This window comes from Phyllobates terribilis, unplaced genomic scaffold, assembly GCF_046119375.1.
Source record: "Phyllobates terribilis strain yellow unplaced genomic scaffold, ASM4611937v1 Scaffold_332__1_contigs__length_2088354, whole genome shotgun sequence".
Lineage (NCBI taxonomy): Eukaryota > Metazoa > Chordata > Amphibia > Anura > Dendrobatidae > Phyllobates > Phyllobates terribilis.
The window spans coordinates 282,827-306,164 of NW_027363092.1; the positions used below are offsets into that span (position 1 = coordinate 282,827).

At 43.7% G+C, this 23,338-nt stretch overlaps 1 protein-coding gene across 2 annotated transcripts in view; it reads left to right on the plus strand.

Annotated features, from left to right (window-relative positions):
• CEP85 (centrosomal protein 85) overlaps positions 1 to 23,338 on the plus strand; it is a 174,968-nt gene that overhangs the window by 90,352 nt on the left and 61,278 nt on the right. For both annotated transcript variants that reach the window (XM_073666560.1, XM_073666561.1), the window contains exons 7-8: positions 2,344 to 2,529; positions 2,616 to 2,768. In XM_073666560.1, the coding sequence (XP_073522661.1) occupies positions 2,344 to 2,529; positions 2,616 to 2,768 (339 nt within the window). The remainder of the gene's footprint in view (positions 1 to 2,343; positions 2,530 to 2,615; positions 2,769 to 23,338) is intronic.

The following is a 23,338-nucleotide window of genomic DNA, read 5'->3' on the forward strand; positions in this document are numbered from 1 at the left end:
GAGCTGGTCTCTTTCCTCCTGCCCCACACTGATCAGTCTGATCAGTATCAGGCAGTAGTGAAAGCTCTACGTATTGTGTAGCTGAAGGCCATTCAAACCCTTCCTGACTTCGAAATTTTCTTTTTTTTCTCCCTAGTTTGTGCTTAAATTTTTTTTTCTTCATCTTCTTTCAAGAGCCCTAACTTTTTTTTCATTTTTGTCGACAGACGCGTGAGGTCTTGTTTTGTGGGGCGAGTTTTAGTTTGGAGTGGCACCATCTATTTTATCAAAGTACTGGAAAAGGGGAAAGAAATTTGAAGTGAAATTGCTGGAAAAACGCAACTCAGCAATTGCTTTGTGTGTGTGTGTGTGTGGCAGGGGATCCGTGTGAGAGGGGTGAGTGTCAGAGCTCTGTATTTGTGTATTTGGGAGCACTTGGGTGTGTTTGTAGCAGAGCACTGCTTGTATGTAGGAGCTGTGTGTGAAAGGGACTTTTGTCAGCATGGGATGACTGTTCAAACCAAGTACAGACACTCAGTGCTTGATGACGGGGGCCAATCATTTAAATATAACTTTCCACCTGCTCTTTTTCAATCTATGTCCCTTTCTGGCTCTACGACGCCAGAGCTGTCAATCGAAGGGGGATGGAGATAAAGGGAAGCCAAGCTGCTTGGAAGGTTTATTTAAATGATTGGCCTTGCCGTGAAGCAGCGAGACTTGGTTTGAACAGCCATTCTGTGGTGACCGTCCCTTTTAAATCCTTTAGAAATTGATAGCAGCAAAACCCCCCAAAAATGTTGGAACAGAGCCATGTCTACCATTGTGTACTATCTCTTCTGTTTACAACAGCGTGTAAATGTCTGGGAAGTGAGGAGACCAATTGCTGGAGACCAGTTCCATCTGAGGACCCCATAGATCATGAGTATCCAATATTGACTGTCTGCCTTGTTCACATGGTTTTCTCCAGAATCTCTGAATCTTTTTATGAACTGATGATGGTGGGATCTTCTCTGTCTTTGCAATTTTAGATTGCAGCTCATTTTTTCTGAAATAGTGTCACAATTTTTAGATGCAGTTATGGTGAACCTCAGACCTTCTTTGGTTTGGAGAGACTCTAACATGCTCTTTTTATATATACAGGGTGGTCCAAAAGTAGGTGGAAAGAAAATAATAACATTTATTTTGGTTTATATATAAAATTATATTTACTAACACAAGCATAACATTGACAATTAAATTTTATTCTGAACAATAATACAAAAGCCCTTAAATTTTATCAACGCAGGTGCTCAAACTGTTTTCCATTACAATTTGCACAGCTTTGTAGTCGGCCTCTTACGCTTCGACAAACTTTTTTGCACAAGTCTCTTTGGGTATTAATTTCTTAAAATGCATCTCTTATGTAATTTTTCAAATCACTGACACTTTTTGGTTTTCGACTATAAACTTTGTCCTTAAGTACTCCCCAAAAGAAATAATCCATTGGGGTCAAGTCTGGTGAACTTGCCGGCCAATCAAGTGGGCCTCTTCAGCCAATCCACTTATTAGGAAATGTTTCATCAAGATACTCGCGGACTACTCTTGAATAATGTGGAGGGGCCCCATCTTGTTGGAAATAAAGGTCATTTGAATTAGGCTGTTGCTGTAACTGGGGAACAACTTGATTCATTAGAATTTAGAGATACTTATCCTGTGACTGTTCCATCAAAAAATATTGGTCCTAGAACACCAAAACTTGAAATACCAGCGCAAACATTGACACCAGGCTCATTTAGTTGTTGCTCTAATGTTAAATGCATATTCTCATTATACCAGTAAATACAATTATGTCTGTTAATATGGCCGGATAATTTGAAAGATGCTTCATCAGTCCACATTGTGTCATCTAAAATTACTGGATTTTGTTTGATAAATCTTACCCTTCATAACCTTATTACACTTTCTGTCCACCTACTTTTGGACCACCCTGTATATATAGTCTTGTAACTTGGTTGAAAATTGAGCCTACAGCTGTTTCATTCCTTTTCGTGTTTCTTACTTTTCCAGCCTTTTGTTAACCCTGTTTCAACTTTTCTGATGTGTTGCTGCTAGAAATTTCTAAATAAGTTAATTTTTTCAAATAAAACTTTCACCTTCTTATCTGTTTTGTATGTTATGTTGTGAATAAAATATGGCTGTAAGAGATTTTCCCAGTCGCATTCTTGTTTTCTTTACATATTTAGTGTCTTAACTTTTGTGGAATTAGAGTTGTTGTAAGAAATGTTTTATCTATTTTCTGCTGTCTAAACTTGGTTTGCATCCTACAGTTTGAAAAAATGCAATAATTGAAAGTACAGAAAAGACCCAGTTAAAATGTGTTTTTAGGATTTGCAACGGGAGGTTGCATTCTTGCGCGCACAGTTTTCTGAGAAGAGTGATTCAACTAGCAGAGAGAAGGCAGAACTGGAGAAGAAACTATGTGCCATGGAGTCCGAGAGTAGAGGCCTAAGGGAAGCAATGAAGGAAGCCATTCAAAAGCACTCTGAAGAAATGAAAAAGCAGGAAGAGCGCGTAAGTTGTATTTTTTTTTTCTGCTAAAAATGTTCATTGCAGTCCCATAGCTATGTTGTGAAAACGATGACTGTACTCTGTGGCAGGTGAAAGGAAGAGAAAGGCATATTAATTCCTTGAAGAAGAAATGTCAGAAAGAATTAGAACAGAATAAAGAAAAGCAGCAGAAAATAGAGACATTGGAGCGATACATAGCCGATCTTCCCACAGCACAGGAGCACGAAAAACAAGTGCTACAGGTAAGTTGTCACTCCATGTGCCCTAGAGAGTTAAAGGGGTATTCCCATCTCCAAGATCCTATCCTAATATGTTGTAGGTGTAATAATATTAACAAATGCCCCCAATTAAAAATGCAGTACAGTTATTCTGATTCGCTATGTCTCTTTCCTCATGTGCAGGGCATTGCAGAACCTTAGGTATCCATGGCTACAGCCACTGATATAGTGACAGTTAGCTAGTTGCTAGTGGTCATAACCATGGATATCTAAGGTTCTGTGCACGCGATCACCGCCAGGTGTGAGCTGATTCTGACAGCTAACACTCGGCGCTCCTGGCACTTTAACCCCCTAAATGCTGTGATCGCACTCCCCTGAACCACCCCTGCACTCCGATCGGCACCCCTGCTATGTCATTGCAGGGGCACAATCGTTGCCATGGTCACCAGGTACTGGCACGTTAGTTAGAGCATGTGGAGTGCATGATCTATCTAACTTGTGTCAGTGCAGAACTAACAGTTATAAGGCATAGCATTGCTCCTGCATTGCTTTGCTTTATAACTGCAATCAGACTGTGAAACACAATTTTAATATATAAATAAATATATAATCCCCGAAGCCCATGATCACCTGTAATAAAAGTAATTAATCCCACGAAGATCCCATGAACAGAACTGCCACATTGTAAAATGTGACCACTGTGTTCATTTGGTCTGACATGCACTGCGAGCTGTGAGGTCTTATATAGATAGGTGTGTGCCTTTCCAAATCAAGTCCTATCAGTTTAATTAAACACAGCTAAACTCCAATGAAGGAGTAGAACCATCTCGAGGAGGATCACAAGGAAATGGACAGCATGTGACTTAAATATGAGTGTCTGAGCAAAAGGTCTGAATACTTATGACCATGTGATATTTCAGTTTTTCTTCTTTAATAAATTTGCAAAAATTTCTACATTTCTATTTTTTTTCAGTCAAGATGGGGTGCGGAGTGTACTTTAATAAGAGAAAAAAACGAACTTTTTAGAATTTACCAAATGGCTGCAATGAAACAGAGTGAAACATTTTAAAGGGGTCTGAATACTTTCCGTACCCACTATAGATAATGGATGGATGGATAGATAATTAGATATAAATATGTGCTATATATAATCCGTGCTTTTGCGTGTACCTTACTGTTCATGTAATTTATTAATAAAGGAGTAAATTTCTGTGGGAAAAATGGCGTGGGGTTCCCCGTAATTTTATTAACCAGCAGATGGAAAGCGAGCAACTGGAGCGAATGTTTGAAGCCTGGGAAGGGGGTAATACCCACAGAGCTTTCCAGGCTGCTAATATCAGCCCCCCAGCTCAATAATTAGCCTTAACTGGCTATTAAAATGGGGGACCCCAAAAAAATTTGACTTGGGGTCCCCCGAATTTAACAGCCAGTAAAGGCTATGCAAACAGCTGGGGCTAATGTTAATAGCCTAGGAAGGGGCCATAAATATTGGCTCCCTCCGAGGCTAGAAACAGGAGCCCTCAGCCACCCCAGAAATGGCGCATCCATAGGATGCGCCAATTCTGGCACTTAATGAGAAAGCAAGCAAAAATGTCTCCAGCAGGACCAGGGTTGTATATATCTTGTTAAAACTTCACTTTTAATTTCATATTGTAAAAGCCATGAATAAGGTTTAGCCGAAACGCGTTGGAATGTGCTGTATCTAAGAGCCGCTATATTGCTCATTTTGTAACTCATCCTTGGCTTTTACAATATGAAATTAAAAGTGAAGTTTTAACAAGATATATACAACCCTGGTCCTGCTGGAGACATCTTTGCTTGCTTTCTCATTACTTGAACCTTGGTAGCCCATGACCTGGGCGTCTCCGCTGCAGACTTTGTTGGGACTGGATGAGTCTGGCTATTACATGGTGAGCTGACATACCTTTTCCCTTTCCCTTTCCCCTTGTTTTTTCACAATTCTGGCACTTAGCCTCGCTTTGCCCTGCGGCGGTGGGGTTATAGAGTTGGGGGTTGATGTCCGCTTATAATGCCAGTCGACTTCAAGCCCAGGTTAGTAATGGAGAGGCGTCTATAAGACTCTCCCCATTACTAACCCCGTAGTGATGGTGAAATGTAAAATAAAGACACTCGCATCCAGAATAAAATATTTTAATTTAAATAAAGACGGACACCTTTAATGTGCTAAATTAAACCATACTTACCGTCACGTCCATTCCAGCTGAAGCCAATTTTCCCTGTAATAAAGGTAAAATAATAAAGCAACCTCATCCTCACCTGTCTGCCGCAGTCCAAATATCGAGTGTCCCATGATGATCCCATGAACAGAACAGCCACACTGTAAAATGTGACCGCTCTGTTCATTTTCCGGCAATAGACTGAGCTTTTTGCCGGCAAATAAGGTCAGCGCATTTGCTTTGAGTATTTTCCCACGCTTGCATATAATTAGTGATGGGCGAACCTGTGACTGTTTGGGTTTGGCTAATTGAGGCTAAGACTATGTGCCCACGATGCAGAAATGCTCCGGATTTTTTCCTGAGCGTTTCTGCATCTCCCTGACAGAAAAAAACGCATGCGGATTGTACATGCCGAAGTGAAGCGTTCTTCACATGCATTTCTGCATGCGGGTTGACAAGCGCTTTGGATAGTGCTTGATAACTTGGTCACACTATATAAATCCATGCAAACAGCATGGATTTATATAGTGTGACCCGAGAGAATGTCAAAAAATAAATATAGACTTACTTTCCGATGGCCCCCGCTGTCTTGCTTCACTCCGTTCTCCCTTGCCGGCAGCGGTACACTGAAGGACCTGTCGGCGTCGCGTGACCCGTTACATGACTGACGTCAGCGCAGGTCCTTCAGTTCACAGCGAGCTGCCGGCAAGCACAGACAAGGAGACCGGGGGCCACCAGAAGGTAAATATAATCCTTATTTTTTATTTTATTCTTTTTTTTTACAATTTCTATGGTATTCGGGTCCGGAGGAGAGTCTGCTCTCCTCTCGACCTGGGTACCATCCGCACATTGAACATGTGCATTCCGCATGTCCTTATCTAGTGAAGCGGAATGCAAGTCAATGGCGGCAAAAACGCAGCGCTTCCGCAAAATAATTGGTAGTGCTGTGTTTTTTCCCGCAATGATAATCCGCAGCGGAAATTTCCGCAGCATGTGCACAGCACATGCGGATTATCATTGGGGAACATGGCAGGCCTTCTACCATGCGTTTTTTAAGCGTTTCTGCAGCATTTTTGCCGCTGCGGAAATGCTTAAAAAACGCATCATGGGCACACAGCCTTAAGGTTTTTTAAAAGTTCGGGTCTCCGAACACTGGTCTAATATATATTTTATATAATTATTATTATTATTTTTTTTTCTAATCAATTAGTATTAAATAAAACTGTCATACTAGTTAACCCCTTCAGTGAACGCCGTAAAAAGGGGCAAAAAACTATGCTTTTCATCATACCCCCCAAACAAAAGTGTAATAAAACGTGATCAAAAAGGCAAATGTAAATGTGAAGACAAAGGGTCTTCCGTGGGCATAATACTACTCAGACAACACAGGGTGAGAGTCAGTGTGGCAATATTTTATTGAACCACCAAACAGACAATAAACCTATAGAACAGTCCCAGCAAATACACAAGATGGTGCAAGTTAGAGAGTCTCACCCTTCAGCTGGGAATAGAATAGTGAGGTATGCGGCCAGGTGACAGATTGTCCCAGCCTGGATTTGTTCATAACGACTGAGTTCAGTGATAGTCAGTGGAGCAGATCTATATTTCTCTTGATGGAGCCATGTGGTTGCTGTCCTGAAGAGTATCACTTGGCTGTCTCTTTGTAAAATCTCCCTAGGCTATGTTCACACATCTTGATTTTTTTCAGCTGTTTTTGATGCATTTTTTATGCTGCTTTTTACAGTACCAGCAAAGTCTGAGAAATCTCATGCACACATCTTGGTTTTTTTTATCAGGATTTTGTGCTTTGCATATTTTTTTGCAAAACAGAGCATGTCACTTTTATCGGGTGTTCTTTTTTCACCCATTGGAAATAATGGCTATGTTCACACTAGGTTTTTTTTCACTACCCGTCAGGTTTTGCTGCATTTTTAGTGAAAATAAGCAAGTACAACAGTATGTGAAACATGTTTATTTTGTCTTACTCACTGAGTGGATAGTTTGTTTTAGGAGAGTTTAATTAAAGTAGTGATGTGTAAAGTGTAAATCTTGGCTGAGCTAGGTGTGAGATTGAACAATACCTCTGGCCCAGGGAGGTGTGAAATTGAACAATGCCTGTGCAACTAAATGGCAGACCCCATAGCATGAAAGTAAATGGTATCATACAAACCCAAGGCATTGCCAGTGTCTTAGGTTAAACTATTTCTGAATAATTCACCTCCCCCACTGTTATGACAAAACCAGAATGAGCTTCTTTTTTTTTTTTTTTTTTAACTGAACTTTATGTACATGTACAAAGAGACAAAAAATAACAGTGAAAAAAACGCACCAAAAGACCAGCAAAAAAAGCAAGAAAATTACTGAACATCCTGGCAAGAGATCGGGTTTTGCAGCAGAAAAAAATGCTGAAAAAAACATGATGTGTGAAGATGGCCTTAAAAAGTTCACAATTGTCCTTTCAAGCACACATCCATAGGTGAAGGATAAAGAATGATGATATTAATCCACAGGGCTCCAGTGTCCACAGCTCATCCCCCACCCAATGTTAACTGGCAAACGCCCTACAATGGTATTTAACATATCTAGCAAACATCCATTGTTCAAAGAACCTGAGTCCCTGCATTGCAAAACTGACAATGCTTTGTAGGAGCTCATATAAGATGTAAATAGCAGCCATTCGTCAAATAACCAATAACCAATATTAACTTAAGTGATCAACATTTAGGTTTATACAAATAGTCTTTGTTGGTCAACCAAAGAAGAACACAAATTCAAAAGTCAACATAAAGGTGCATGGCTCCTGGTCACTGAGTGTATGTTTGGCATAATTAAGAGGAAAAGCTGTGTTGTCACATTAAATAAAAATGGTACTGCTGAAAACATCATCTTATCCCGCGAAACACATGCCACCATACAGCTCCATCAGCAGTAAAATAAGTTATAGCTCTCAGAATACAGTGATACAAAAATACTTTTTTTTACAAAATGGTTTTATACAATATAAACTGCAAAAACCTAAAAAAAGATATAAATGTGGTATCGCTGTATTCATACTGACCCGAAGAATAAAGTCACCTTATCAATTTTGCCACATGACAAAACCCCACCCAAAAAACACCATTTCCTTAATTGCTGGGTTTTGTTCATCCTGCTTCACCAAAAAATCAGAATGGAGAGTGATCAAAAAATGTCTTGTGCCTGAAAGTGGTACCAATAAAAACGTCAAGTCGTCCCTCAAAAAAACAAGCCATATGGGGTATTGCCACGTTCAGCAGAAATTGTGGGACAAATTTTGGTGGCATTTTTACCCATTTTCCTGTGTGAAAATGTAAAAGCTGGAGCTAAAATACATTTTTGGTGATAATCTAATTGTTAGTGATGAGCGAGTGTGATCGCCACTGCTCGGTACTCGCTCGAGCATCTCACTACTCGACATGCTCAACAAGTATTTCCGGTATGCTCGGGTCCCCACCCTGCATGTTTGGTGCTCTTTAGATAAACAATTAACATGCACAAATTGCATACCACGCACTGTAATGCCATAGCCATGTTGGCTGTGGCATTACAGTGATTGGCTGGCTTCATAGCGTCATCGGGTTTATATAAGACCCGGTGACCCTATGCTCGTCAGTCTACCCTTCAGACAGACAGAGTAGGGAGAGGTGCTGCTGAGTGAGGGACAGAATTGGCGATAGTTAGGTATAGGTATTCAACAGCAAGATATATATCCATCTGAACGAACAGTGCTTCTGAGGACTAATCCAGCTGCATATATTACTGGTGATAGCTGGAGTTAGGCACGGTTTGTGGACAGTGTATACATCACAATAGGGTCCATTGCACGTTCTGTCTGCTGCTGCTGCTGTTAGATATCCATAGCCCTACACATCAGGACTATATATTTTTTTTTCTCTTAATCCTGATTATTTGCTTAAGAACTTATACAGTACACCATTTTACTGCTCCATTTGCTTGTTAGCAGAATACAGAGATTTGTTTGATTATATTCACATTGTTATATTGTGGAAGCAGAGAAAGTTCCATCATCAGACGTGATCCCATATTACTGCAGTAAGAGTAGACATTTTGTGGAGCATGCCAAATATAACACTCCATTTAAAGTCAGCCAGCTGTGTTTAGTTGAACCTATTCACACTTGGTCGCTGACCAGTACCAGAGTATTAGGCTTCTGCCTGAAACCTTTGTCGTCAGACATGATCCCGTATTACTGCAGTAATAATCCTGAAGTTTTTGGGAGCGTGCCAAATATTACACTCCAGTTCAAGTCTGTCAGTTGTATGGTGTTCAAACCATCACTTGGTCGCTGACCAATAGTATAGCTGTGAACAATGTTGTCAGAGTATAAACGTGCAAAAACGAGGCTAAAATGGATCTTCCTGGAAGAAATGTTAAGAAACATTCTTTGCAGGGTCATGACTTGTATATAAAGCCAAATAAAAAAAATAAATTATGAACTGTGGAAGAGTTTTATTTAACCAAAATGAACACTGATCTCGAGCTGATGGTACCACACAGCAGCACCTGTCCCTATAATAAATGCATAAATGCATCTAACAGTGGTATCGATAGGGAATAGAATAGATATTTCTTTTTTTTTTTTTTCGGCAGCAGCATGCAATAATACCTGGCTGGATCTGTATAATACGCTATCCATGCTGCTATAGCTCACCCGTAAACAAATTTCAGATAAGACAGGTAATATTCTAGAATATAGAATCCATTTTAATTGTCCTTCCCATTATTAAAGAGTGGGTCTCTTATACTGTTAGTTCTGTATGCAGCAATTTAAAGGGCTGCCAAAAATTAAAACGCACTCCAATACACATTTGAAGATATGTTAAAATTTTTTATTTTTTTTTTTTTATTTAAAAACACAGCCGGATCTTTAGTATAAAAACCAGACTCACCAATGTATCCTCAATGTAATCATATTGTACAGCTCCTGCACCACCTCCTCCTCTTCGGCCTCCATCTCCGAAGCGACCACATCAGTCTTTTTCTTAGGAGCTGATGTAGTCATGTCTCTTTTAGGGGTCTCCTTGTCCTAAAATGACAAGGAATACCAGAAATTTACTACCGCAGAAAGATGGGAACACGAGTTAAGAGGGGAACTTATCCAGCAGACTTACTTTGACCGGAGGTTCAGCTGGAGTATCAGAGACCAGTGGTTAGACCTTAAATTACTGGTGATCTGGCTGATAACCTCATTCCCCTCCCCTTACTTAAATAGTATTTTTCTCACCTGTCCTCTATCTGAATTGTCAAAAAAAAGTGAGTTTTCCCTTTAAATTCAGGTTTGCCGTCATTTTTTTCAAATAGACCGTTAGTGTGTTCCACGGTGGATAGCACGTCTGTTACTAGAGGTTTGCACATCGCTCCCTCTAACCGGAAGTGCTGCTTCTTCGTTACTTGCAGCGCACGCCATAGCTGTGTGTGGGGCTGTAACAGCTGGAACCCAGAGCCCCCTCTGCTAAGGAGACTGTTCTCCGGGAGCCCTTGCTTCTACCGGAATAAGGCTGAGGGACCCCTTGATCAGCGGAGTGTCTGCCTCCGGACCCCGGGTGGAGGGAGGGGAGGAATGTGAGCATCCATCCCAATCCTCCTGCGTCCAGCTCCTGGAACACCTGTGTCCATCCCTGATAGGGACAGGAAAAACACTGCAGTTGGGGTGGAGGGTGGGACCTTATAACTTCTTGTAAGTTTCTTGTCTCGCCAATGTATCCTCAATGTAATCACATTGTACAGCTCCTTCACCACCTCCTCCTCTTCGGCCTCTATCTCTCAAATGACCACATCAGTCGCAAGCTGGAAGCACTGCAGCACTGCCTCGGCCAAGCCGGCAACAGGCTGTGCTGAAGATAATATGCTTAAGTGACAAACTGCACACCGCTGCAGAGTTGTTGAAAGCTGTAACACAGCAGGCAGATCTGTGGCTCTCACCGCTGAACATACAGCCAGGCATAGTCCTGTGTGACAATGACCAGAACCTGGTGCCGCAAAAATAACAGCCAGAGTAGATACAGTTTCCCTCTATGCCAGTCCTTTAACCAACCTAAAGAATATGGCTGCGGTGAAATACAGCTCTCATCAAGAAGCAGCCCTGGCTAAGAAAAGTCTGTGTGAAGGTTCCAGACACTCTATGGCTGCTTTTTTACTGTGAATTGGCTCTAGCAAACGAAGACTTAGGCCACGGCCCCACTATCAGTATTTGGTCAGTATTTTTTCTCAGGAGTGGGAGCCAAAACCAGGTCAGGAACAATCAGAGAAAAGGTATAATAGAAACAAGTGCACCAATTCTGCATTTATCATCCTCTCCTGGTTTTGGCTCCCACTCCTGAGATAAACACTGACCAAATACTGATAGTGGGGCCGTGGCCTTAAGATGCAATCTGGCAGCTTGGCAAAGCCCAATTCTGTTCTCCCTCTGGTACCTAACAAACAAGTCATGCTGGAAAAACTTACACCTACTGCCACTCAGTGTCTTCAGCTTTGTGGGAAACTAATGTTTCCTCAGCCAGTCTACAAAATGCAGTTCCTAAGATATAGAAATTGTGGATGGCTTAGCTTTTGGTACTGGGTGCTAATACCAAATCATGGTGTGCCATAATTCACTGTAAATATTCCTGGCTGTTTGAAGATGAGCTCATTTCCACAAAAAGTACCAGCAAGCTAAGGAGATGGTGGCCTCTATCATCATGAAGAATTTGCTCATCGAGACCGACCACCGCTGCGGTCTACCTTCTGAACATTGTGTTGAAGCTTGATTTACCCAGGGCCTGCAATCCTTTGCGTCGGGAGAACATGTTCCGTCCCAGTGTTTGACTGGGTCCCGGCTTACACAGTATTAACCCAGTGTGCCGTCGGTGACATGTACTGTCCCTGGCCACAATCTCTTGTCCAAGTGTCTGTGGTTAGGTGGTCCTTCCCAGTAACTGCATTAGTGAGGGTATGGGTAATGTTCTGGGACTCGTGCTTGTATAAAGCGGGGACGGCACACCGGGAGAATTAGTGGCAGCTGGGAACCGAGTACCGAGGGACAGCTGCCACTATGAGGGTGCGGAAAGCTTCCGCCTTCACGAGCCTAACAGGCAAAATGTCTTGTGCAAGCAGTCGAGAAATGTCAGTTTTAGTATTGTCTCCTGCATGGTTGGCTGCGTATTTGCACTTGCATTCCAAGGACTGGGGTAGGGAAAACTGAGGAATATGCTGACTCCAAGTAACAAAAAAAACTCCCTGATCCGCACATTCCTCAAACAAGAATCTGCAAAAACACTAGTGCATGGCCTCATCATCTCTCACCTCAACTACTGCAACCAACTGCTCTGTGGCCTCCTATCTAAAATCTGCTGCCCGACTAATCCACCTGACCCCCCACTATTCCCCACCTCTCCTCTGTCAATTCCTTCACTGGCTCCCCATTGCCCAGAGACTCAAGTTCAAAACCCAAACCTTGGCATAAAAAGCCATCCACAACCTGTCTCCTCCATACATCTGTGACTTTCTTTCCCTTTACATACCTACACACAACCGCCGATCCTCACAAAATCTCCTTATCTACTCCCCTCTTATTGTCATGAGTGTGTCAGGTTTGACACAGTCATATGGGGTCCGACTGTAGAAGGTCGCTGCATTTGGCCTTGCAAACATCTTCCTGATCCTTTCATAATCCCTCTCTCTAGGACCCAGCGGTGATCCTCACCTTGCTTAGGGATTATACCATTAGGACCCAGGGGTGATCCTCTGCTGCTAATTACCACACCCTCGCTGTATCCTTATATTTACACTCAGTTTCTCCAGAGAGTGACTGATATTGTTCGCCTTCCGGGGTCCTCTCCCGTGTGCACTGTGTACTGCGGCCGGGTCTGCGCAAGCACGGTATCCGTGGCTGGGCGGGCAGGCCTTACGGGCTGCGGACGTGCAGGGTCGCGTCGCGCCCAGTGACGTCACGCGCCAGAAGTCCAGGCTGCGCACGTGCGGGGTCGTGGCGTGCCCTAGTATGAGTGCATCGGAAGCCCTTGTCTGCGCTTGTGCGGGGTGTGATGTCCAGGGACATCCCCGTTTGCAAGCGCGCTGGGAGCCGCTGGGTCTGCGCAGGAGGGATCCTGCGGCATAGCGCGCCAGCTGGCAGGGAAAAAAAATGAATGTATATTTATTTTAGTAAAAAAAAATTAAAATTTAAAAAAAAAAAGGGAGTATAAGATTAAATTACAGCTCCTACGTTAAAAAATGAGAGAGCACACTGCTGCCGGAAGGGGAGGGGCCCAAAGGAGGTGGAGCCCCTTATGCTTTAAAAGGATGGGAAGCAGTCAAGATGGCGGTGTCTGCATTCCCGTCCTCATGAGTGAGGAGCCGCAGTCACCTGGGCAGCAGCTGTCACCGCTGCAGGAGGAACAGCAGCAGCCACAGCCGCCTAAGCAGCGTAAACTGCTCAAACAAAATGTGAGACTACCTGAGCATCGGGAGTCTTCCCATCAGAGCCACAGCAGTGGGGGTAGTACAAGTGCTGGCAGAACCAGTCAGAAGAGATCTCGTGAATCCACCTCCGCCAGATGGGAGCCTACATGTGAACGGCAACCACCGCCTCCGGTACCCTAGTCTGAACGGCAGTGTGGTGAGTGATCTTCATGTAAGTTCACCTTAGTAATGTGCTCTTCTGTTTTTTTCTCTTTTCTCTCTTTCCATTTCTTTCTGGTTGTTAGGAACCAAAAAAGTGTAGTTCCAAGAATAAGGAGTGTGCATTATGTAAAGTTAGCCTTCCCAACTCCTACGCTAAAAATCTTTGCTCTGATTGTATCAAGAGAACTATAGCAGAGGAGTCCCCTAGTTTTTCTATGGATTTAACCCCTTAATAACATTTGACGTACTAATATGCGTCTGTGCCCTGGGACTTAAGAGCCAGACCCGTATTAGTACGTCATGGCGATCGCGCGCGCACACAGGCTGTGCGGGCGCGATCGCCGCCGGGTGTCAGCTGATTGTCACAGCTGACACCCGGTACTATGTGCAGGGAGCGGTCCTGCACCGCTCCCAGCACATTAACCCCCGCTATGCTGCGATCGAAGTCTATCGAAATCGATCGCGGCATTGCGGGGGCAAGGGGAGGTGATCGGCGATACTCACCTCCTCTTCCGGCTTCCAGCGCAGACTGCAGCGGCTTCCCGGGTGTTGCCATGACGACCCGATGTCGTCATGACAACATCCGGGTCACCAGAGAGCTGGAAGATTGCTTGGACATGCGCAGTGCATCTCCAAGCAATCTTAACACTGTGCACTTCTGACAGCCTGCATGGCATAGGGATGGTGCTCCATTCCTATGCCATGCAGGCGATCAGAAAAAAAAAAGTGAAAGTCCCAGAGTGGGACAAAGTAATAAGGTGTACAAACTGTCTGAAAGTGGGAAAAAAAAAAAAAAAAATGTGTAAAAATATTATAAAAAAAAAAAAAAAATATAAAAATATAATGTACCCATCAATAAATATTATTATAAAAAAAATAAAAAAAAAACAATAAAAGTACACATGTTTGGTATCGCCGCGTCCGGAACAGCCTGACCTATAAAACTGTCCCACTAGTTAACCCCTTCAGTGAACACGGTAAAAAAAAAAAAACGCAGCAAAAAACAATGCTTTATCACCATACCGCCAAACAAGAAGTAGAATAACACGCGATCAAAAAAACGCATATAAATAAAAATGATACCGCTGAAAACGTCATCTCGTCCCACAAAAAACAAGCCACCATACAGCTCCATCAGCCGAAAAATAAAAAAGTTTCAGCTCTCAGAATAAAGCGATGCTAAAAAATATTTTTTTCTATAAAATAGCTTTTATTGTGTATAAGCGCCAAAACATAGAAAAATTATACAAATGTGGTACCGCTGTAAACGTACTGACCCGAAGAATAAAGCTACCTCATCAATTTTACCACACGCGGAACAGAATCAAAAAAAAAAAAAAAAATTCCTGAATTGTTGGTTTTTGTTTATTCTGCCTCCCAAAAATCGGAATAGAAAGCGATCAAAAAATGTCACGTGCCTGAAAATGGCACCAATAACAACGTCAAGTCATCCCGCAAAAAACGAGCTGTCACATGACTGTCTGCCAAAATCTGGAAAAATTATAGCTCTCAAAATATGGCGATGCAAAAACTAGATTTTACAAAAAATGCGTCTTTTAGTGTGTGACAGCTGTCAGTCATAAAAACCCCATATGATTCTGGCATTGCTGTAATCACACCGACCCAAAGAATAAAGTCGTCTAATCACTTATACCGCACAAGGAACGGCGTCAAAAATAAACTCTTGGGTTAGGATTGGGCTAGGGTTGTGCTGGGGCTAGGGTTGTGCTGGGGCTAGGGTTGTGCTGGGGCTAGGGTTGTGCTGGGGCTAGGGTTGTGCTGGGGCTAGGGTTGTGCTGGGGCTAGGGTTGTGCTGGGGCTAGGGTTGTGCTGGGGCTAGGGTTGTGCTGGGGCTAGGGTTGGGATTTTTTTCAAAAGTAAGAAAAAAAGATGACGATATGGTGACTAGTGTTGAGAGCAAGTGCTCGCTACTTGAGTTTGCATCGGGTGCTCTGGTATGCATTGAGTATCGTGGGTATTTGAGTGACATGCTCGAGTCTCTGCCCCATATGCTTCGCGGCCAAAAAACTTTACGGGGATTGCCTGCCATGCACGAGCGATCCCCGCATGTTTTTTTTTGGGTGCCTAATAACCGTGAAACATGCGGAGCAGGGACTCGAGCATGTCACTCAAGCACACGCTGTACATGGTGCATACCTGAGTACCCGATGCAAACTCAAGTAGCGAGCACTTGCGCTCAAGAATAATGACAACTTATTCAATATGATGACCTAATGTAAACAAATTCTGTGCCGTACCTCTGGGTTCAAAATGTTCACTATACACCTTAATAAAATCCTTGAGGGGTATAGTTTCCAAAATGGGGACACTTGTGGGGGAGCTCCACTGTTTAGGCACATCACGGGCTCTCCAAACGCGACATGGTGTCCGCTAACAAATTGAATGGAAAATCGGCTCAAATTGTTAGCGGACGCCATGTTGCGTTTGGAGAGCCCCTGTGTGCCCAAACATTGGAGCTCCCCCACAAGTGACCCCATTTTGGAAACTAGACCCCCCAAGGCACCTATCTAGATGCATAGTAAGCACTTGGAACCCCCAGGTGCTTCACAAATTGATTCGTAAAATGAAAAAGTGAAAAAAAAATCACTTTTTCATTTTTATGAATCAATTTGTGAAGCACCTGGGGTTCCAAGTGCTCACTATGCATCTAGAAAGGTGCCTTGGGGGGTCTAGTTTCCAAAATGGGGTCACTTGTGGGGGAGCTCCAATGTTTGGGCACACAGGGACTCTCTAAATGCAACATGGTATCCGCTAACAAATTGAATGGAAAATCTGCTCAAATTGTTAGTGGACACCACATTGCGTTTGGAGAGCCCCTCTGTGCCCAAACTTTGGAGCTCCCCCACAAGTGACCCCATTTTGGAAACTAAACCCCCCAAGGCACCTTTCTAGATGCATAGTAAGCACTTGGAACCCCCAGGTGCTTCACAAATTGATTCGTAAAAATGAAAAAGTGAAAAAAAAAACACTTTTTCATTTTTATGAATCAATTTGTGAAGCACCTGGGGTTCCAAGTGCTCACTATGCATCTAGAAAGGTGCCTTGGGGGGTCTAGTTTCCAAAATGGGGTCACTTGTGCGGGAGCTCCAATGTTTGGGCACACAGGGACTCTCCAAATGCAACATGATATCCGCTAACAAATTGTCGGCTCAAATTGTTAGCGGATATCATGTTGCATTTGGAGAGTCCCTGTGTGCCCAACATTGGAGCTCCCCCACAAGTGACCCCATTTTGGAAACTAGACCCCCCAAGGCACCTTTCTAGATGCATAGTGAGCACTTGGAACCCCAGGTGCTTCACAAATTGATTCATAAAAATGAAAAAGTGTTTTTTTTTTCACTTTTCCATTTTTACGAATCAATTTGTGAAGCACCTGGGGTTCCAAGTGCTCACTATGCATCTAGAAAGGTGCCTTGGGGGGTCTAGTTTCCAAAATGGGGTCACTTGTGGGGGAGCTCCAAAGTTTGTGCACAGAGGGGCTCTCCAAACGCAATGTGGTGTCCGCTAACAATTTGAGCCGATTTTCCATTCAATTTGTTAGCGGATACCATGTTGAATTTAGAGAGTCCCTGTGTGCCCAAACATTGGAGCTCCCGCACAAGTGACCCCATTTTGGAAACTAGACCCCCCAAGGCACCTATCTAGATGCATAGTGAGCACTTGGAACCCCTAGGTGCTTCACAAATTGATTCGTAAAAATGAAAAAGTGTTTTTTTTTTCACTTTTTCATTTTTACAAATCAATTTGTGAAGCACCTGGGGGTTCCAAGTGCTCACTATGCATCTAGAAAGGTGCCTTGGGGGGTCTAGTTTCCAAAATGGGGTCACTTGTGGGGGAGCTCCAAAGTTTGGGCACACAGGGGCTCTCCAAACAGAACATGGTGTCCGCTAATTATTCAAGCAAATTTTACAATCAAAAAGTCAAATGGCGCTCCTTCCCTTCCGAGCCCTGCCGTGCGCCCAAACAGTGTTTCTTCCCCAAATATTGCTTATCTGCGTGCCCAGGGGAAATTGCACAACAAATTTTGGGGTCCATTTTTTCTTGTTACCCCTGTGAAAATAAAAAAAATTGGGTCTAAAGTAACATTTTTGTGAAAAAAGTTAAATGTTCATTTTTTTCTTCCACATTCAAAAAATTCCTGTGAAGCACCTGAAGGGTTAATAAAGTTCTTGAATGTGGTTTTGAGCACATTGAGGGGTGCAGTTTTTAGAATGGTGTCACTTTTGGGTATTTTCTGTCATAAAGACTTCTCAAAGTGACTTTAAATGTGATGTGGTCCCTAAAAAAATGGTTTTATAAATTTTGTTGGAAAAATGAGAAATCGCTGGTCAACTTTTAACCCTTATAGCTCCCTAACAAAAAAAAATTTTGGTTCCAAAATTGTGCTGATGTAAAGTAGACATGTGGGAAATGTTATTTATTAACTCTTTTGTGTGACATATCGCTCTGATTTCAGGGCTTAAAAATTCAAATTTTGAAAATCGCAAAATTTTCAAAATTTTCGTTTTTTTCACAAATAAACGCAAGTGATATCGAAGAAATTTGTCCACAATCATGAAGTACAATATGTCACGAAAAAACAGTCTCAGAATCAGGGGGATCCGTTGAAGCGTTCCAGAGTAATTACCTCATAAAATGACAGTGGTCAGAATTGTAAAAATTGGCCCGGTCATTAACGTGCAAACCACCCGCGGGGCTTAAGGGGTTAAAAACCATGATCCAGATTGAGGTTAGGGATTCCTTAAAGAGCTTGACCTCTTGTAAGAGGAGGAAGCAGAAACTGGTTACCTCGGACTCAGAAGATTCAATTGAGTCCCGTTTCACGAGGGAATATCCTTCCCCCTCTGACCTCTCTTCATCGTCTTCATCAGAGTCTTCGGATGATGATGGAGGAGGTAGACCTTGCTTTTCGGTGGACATTACTAAAATTGATGTGGCCATCGCGAAGTCCTCAAAGATCCACACTGCCCTTTGCGGATTTGGGGACCCTAAAAGATCCGCTTGATAAAAAGGCGGAGTCTTTTATTAAACAGACCTGGGAGGGAGTCCTCAGCAGGGGCTCTGAAACCGGCAGTGCAGCCACCTCCACCCCCAGGTCTATGATGATCTGGCTTCAACAGTTAGAGGACCAGATCAAAGGGAATGTCCCTAGAGAGAAAGTTCTGTCTGGTTTTCCTCTTTTGCAGGGGGCGGCTGCGTTCCTTGCAGATGCATCGGCAGATTCAGTTAGGCTGGCTGCCAGATCAGCAACTCTTTCTAATGCAGCCCGTAGGGCATTATGGCTCGAGCTGGCCAGGGGATGTGCAGTCAAAATCTAAACTCTGCTCAATCCCTTGCGAAGGGGACTTTCTTTTCGGGAAGGCCTTAGATGGCATCCTGGATAAGGCCGCGGACAAGAAACATGGGTTTCCCACTGTGTCTGTTCCCCAATATAAAAGCTCCTTTCGGAAGAGGAAATACAATCGGAGCAAGTTTCCCAGAGACCAAAGTGGTTGGAGAGACAGGAAGCCGAATAACAGAGGCTTCATGTTCGAGGGTCCATCCTCCGAGAATAAGAAAGCCCCTAAGTGACGCACCTCCCCAGGTGGGAGGAAGGTTGTCCCACTTCCTTCCCGCTTGGGAAAAAATCTCATCCAGTGCTTGTATTTTAGGGATAATTCGGAGGGGGCTGAAGTTGGAGTTCAAAAACATTCCCAGAAACACCGTCAGGATTTCAGCCCCCAGAGGCATAAGAGAGCAGATGGCCCTGCAGCAGGAAGTACTCACTCTGGTTGTGAAGGGGGTGCTAGTAGAAACACCTGTACCCGAGCCAGGGAGAGTGTTTTACTCAACTCTTCCTGATAAAGAAGCCGGATGGCTCCTTCAGAACCATTGTCAACTTGAAGAAGCTGAACGACCATTTGATTTACAAGGCCATTCAAAATGGAATCAATAAAATCGGCCATAAAGATGTTGTTTTCAGATTGTTTTATGTGTGTTCTCGATTTGAAGGACGCTTACTACCACGTCCCAATCTTTCCTGCACACCAACAGTTTTTGAGTGTAGCTGTACGGTTCGGCAAGCACATAAGGCATTTTCAGTTTGCAGCTCTTCCCTTTGGCATCTCCATGGCTTCAAGGGTTTTCACAAAGATTATCCTGGAAGTCACAGCGCATCGAAGGGAGAAAGATATCCTAGTCATCCCTTACCTGGACGATTTTTTAGTGGTGTTCAGATCAAAACCACTATGTGCACTGGCTCTGGCGGAAGTCATGGCCAGTCTAAATGGCCTGGGTTGGATGTTAAATTTAGAAAAATCGAGCCTAGAACCAAAAAAGGTTCAATCATTCCTGGGTCTCATTTTGGACTTGGAAAACCTGACTTGTCTTCTGCCAGAGGACAAGAAACTGAAGATCAGTTCCCTCATATCACGCGTAATCGGCAATCCATCCATGACCTTGAGAAATGCAATGTCTCTATTTGGTACGATGACTTCTTGTATCCCAGGAGTTCAGTGGGCCCAGTTCCATTCCAGATGTCTTCAGCAGGAGATTCTGACAGCAGACAAACAGCTCAGAGGTTTCCTGGAGGGAAGAATATCCCTTTCAAGTTTAGTAATCAACTCGCTGGACTGGTGGATGAATCCGGTAAATCTATCTCTGGGGGTACCTTGGTCTTCCCAGGTGTCAGATACAATTACGACACACAAGCGCAGAAGGCTGGTGAGCTCATCTGAGAGATCATTCAATTCAAGGCCTCTGGTCGGACAGCGAGACGGGTCTCTCCTCCAACATGAGGGAGCTGTTGGCAGTCAGAAATGCGCTAGTAGAGTTCAGTTCTCTTCTTCAAGGTCATCATATCCGGATAATGTCGGACAACCGAACGACAGTCGCTTGCATCAATCGTCAGTGGGGTACCAGATCCCTTCCTCTACTGTTAGTAGCAGATCAGATCCTTCATTTTGCGGAGAGTCATCTATTCATGCTCTCGCCGCTGCATATAAGAGGAGAGGAGAATGTAAAAGCAGATTTTCTAAGTCGACACAGCTTGAAACAAGGAGAATGGGAATTGAATCCAGCGGTATTCCAGCTGATTGTCGACTGATGGGGACAACCTCAGAACTGTTTGCGAACAAACACAATTGCAAAACCAAAATCTCTTGCTCCCTGAATCCAAAGGAGAAGCCGTTTGCGATGGACGCGCTGCAAATTCCTTGGGACTTTACCCTGGCCTATGCCTTTCCCCCTCTAATGCTGATCCCTACTATTCTAAGAAAGATCCGAGAAGAACAGGTTAGGGTTATATTGATCGCCCCGTTTTGGCCCAAGAGACCATGGTTCACTTGGATGAAGAGAATGTCCCAAGCGGATCCATGGGTTCTTTCGGACACCCCAGATCTCCTCAGGCAGGGCCCAGTATTCCATCCCCAAAGATCGGGCCTGCATTTGACGACCTGGATTTTGAAAGGTCACAACTAATGCAGGAGGGGTTTTCTCCAGGTCTAGTTGCTACTCTACTGGCGAGTAGGAAGCCGGTGACGACTAGAATCTATGGCAGAACCCGAGGTAGACAGAAATTTAGCCCAGGTCAGTCCGCCAAAGGGAGGGTTCCTATTGGGGCCGTCTTGGAATTCCGTCAGAAAGGCTTAAGCATGGGGTTAGCCACCAGTACCCTTAAGGTACAAGTATCAGCTCTGGGGGCACTTATATAATTGCAACTTGGCAGCAAATAGGTGGATCATCAGATTCATTAAAGCTTGCAGTAGATCTAGACCCATTCCTACTCCAAGGATGCCTCCTTGGGACCTTAATCTGGTTCTAGAAGTGCTAACCAAGCCTCCCTTGGAGCCATTAGAGGAAGTTTTGGAGAAAATTCTCACTTTAAAAACAGCCATGCTGGTAGCTGTAGGGTTAGTGATCTGCATGCACTGTCAGTTAACCACCCGTTCACTCAGGCCGGGTCTGGTCTTAAGATTACTCTATCCATACACACCTATCTTCCAAAAGTAGCCTCCAAATTCCATAGGACACAACTAATTACTCTCCCTTCCTTCTATCCTGACCCTAGGAATTCTGAGGAACAAAAACTTCACACCTTAGATGTTAAGAGAGTATTAGTCCAGTATTTGGAGGTGACAAAGGCCTGAAGAAAAAGTGACACCTTATTTATCTCATTTCAGGGGACTAGGAAAGGGCTTAAGGTTACAAGGGGGACCATAGCTAGGTGGGTCAGGGACACCATTGGCTTAGCGTACTCTTCTAGCAATCTGCCAGTTCCTGAGAACCTGAAGGCTCACTCCACCAGAGCTGTAGCTGCTTCCTGGGCTGAGAAGGCGGATGTGCCCATCGACATCATATGTAAGGCGGCAAGTTGGTCATCCCCCGCTACATTTTACAAGCATTACCGTCTTGACCTTTCCTCTTCTACTGATCTGTCCTTTAGGAGGAAGGTGTTGCAAGCGGTGATCCCTCCCTCTGGTGTCTGATCTCTCTAAATCTCTCAGGTGGTGCTGTAATGGGAGAAGGGGAAAAGATCCTAGTTACTTACCGGTAACGGGATTTTACAGAGCCCATGACAGCACCCGATTAATTCCCTCCCCTTTATCACTTATGGTGTGCACTTTTTCGGGTGTTTAATTAAGGAATGTTTAGGTGGTAGTTATGTACTAACCTATTTTTCGGAGGCGCTCTCATGCTTTGAAACAAAAACTGATGTGGAAGAGAGGTACCGCCTTTTTATATTCAGTAGGTTCCTGTCCTTGGTGGGCAGATACCCTTTCTCAGGTGGTGCTGTCATGGGCTCTGTAAAATCCTGTTACCGGTAAGTAACTAGGATCTTATCTGCTATCCAACCAATAACCTTTACACACTGGTCTGGCTTCATGAGTGGTGTTCCAAGGCCCCCTTGAAAATGGGACAGGAAGGTAGGTTGACATGATGTTGGTGCTTGTTGTGCTCCCTCAGCCGGCACAGATTCATCTTGCCCAAGGCCTCTGCCGCACCATCACAATTACGTCCACTTCCCCATAGCTTGCCACTCGCCTTGCCCATTTTAAATGAAGTTTAATATTTCGCATGTTGCCAAAAATGTCTGTATTATTACCGCATTAATATAGGATCACATCTGATTACCACGGTTTCAGGCAGTGACCTGGGATGCAGAGATGCTTCCAGAGGTCTTCCCCATGCTGTTCCCATGTCATTTCAGCACTGTATGGATGTGTCTGATCATGACTCACACACCACATGACCAGATAAGGAAGTACAATGTTAAAATTACATTTACTGGTGAATGTATTTTCCACTGTTTAAAGCAATGTGAAAGTGCAAAAACGCATCAAAAACACTACGCCTTAACATAGCCCAAGGTATTTTTGTTTTTGGTTATTTGTTTTGCCTTCTATACAAGTCATTACCCTGGAAAGAATGTTCCTTAACATTTTTTTTTCTAGGAAAGCCATTTTGGTTTCATTTTTGTATGTTTTATTGTGAGTCCGTAAAAGTGGATTAATACTCTGACATTGTTCACAGCAGTGACCTGGGAGTCAGAGGTTCTTCCAGGGGTCTTCCCCATCCCCATGCTGTTCCCATATTATTTTAGCACTGTTCCCATCGATTTGCCCAATTTTTACGCCCCTTCCGGGGAAGGCCACCAGAAAAAATCCTGGAGTTTCCCATGGACTTACATTGGGCTTGTTACTCTGGTCGAGCACACGAGCATTACGATTTGCTCAACCCGAGCAATGAACACCCGAGCATTTTAGTGCTCACTCATCACTA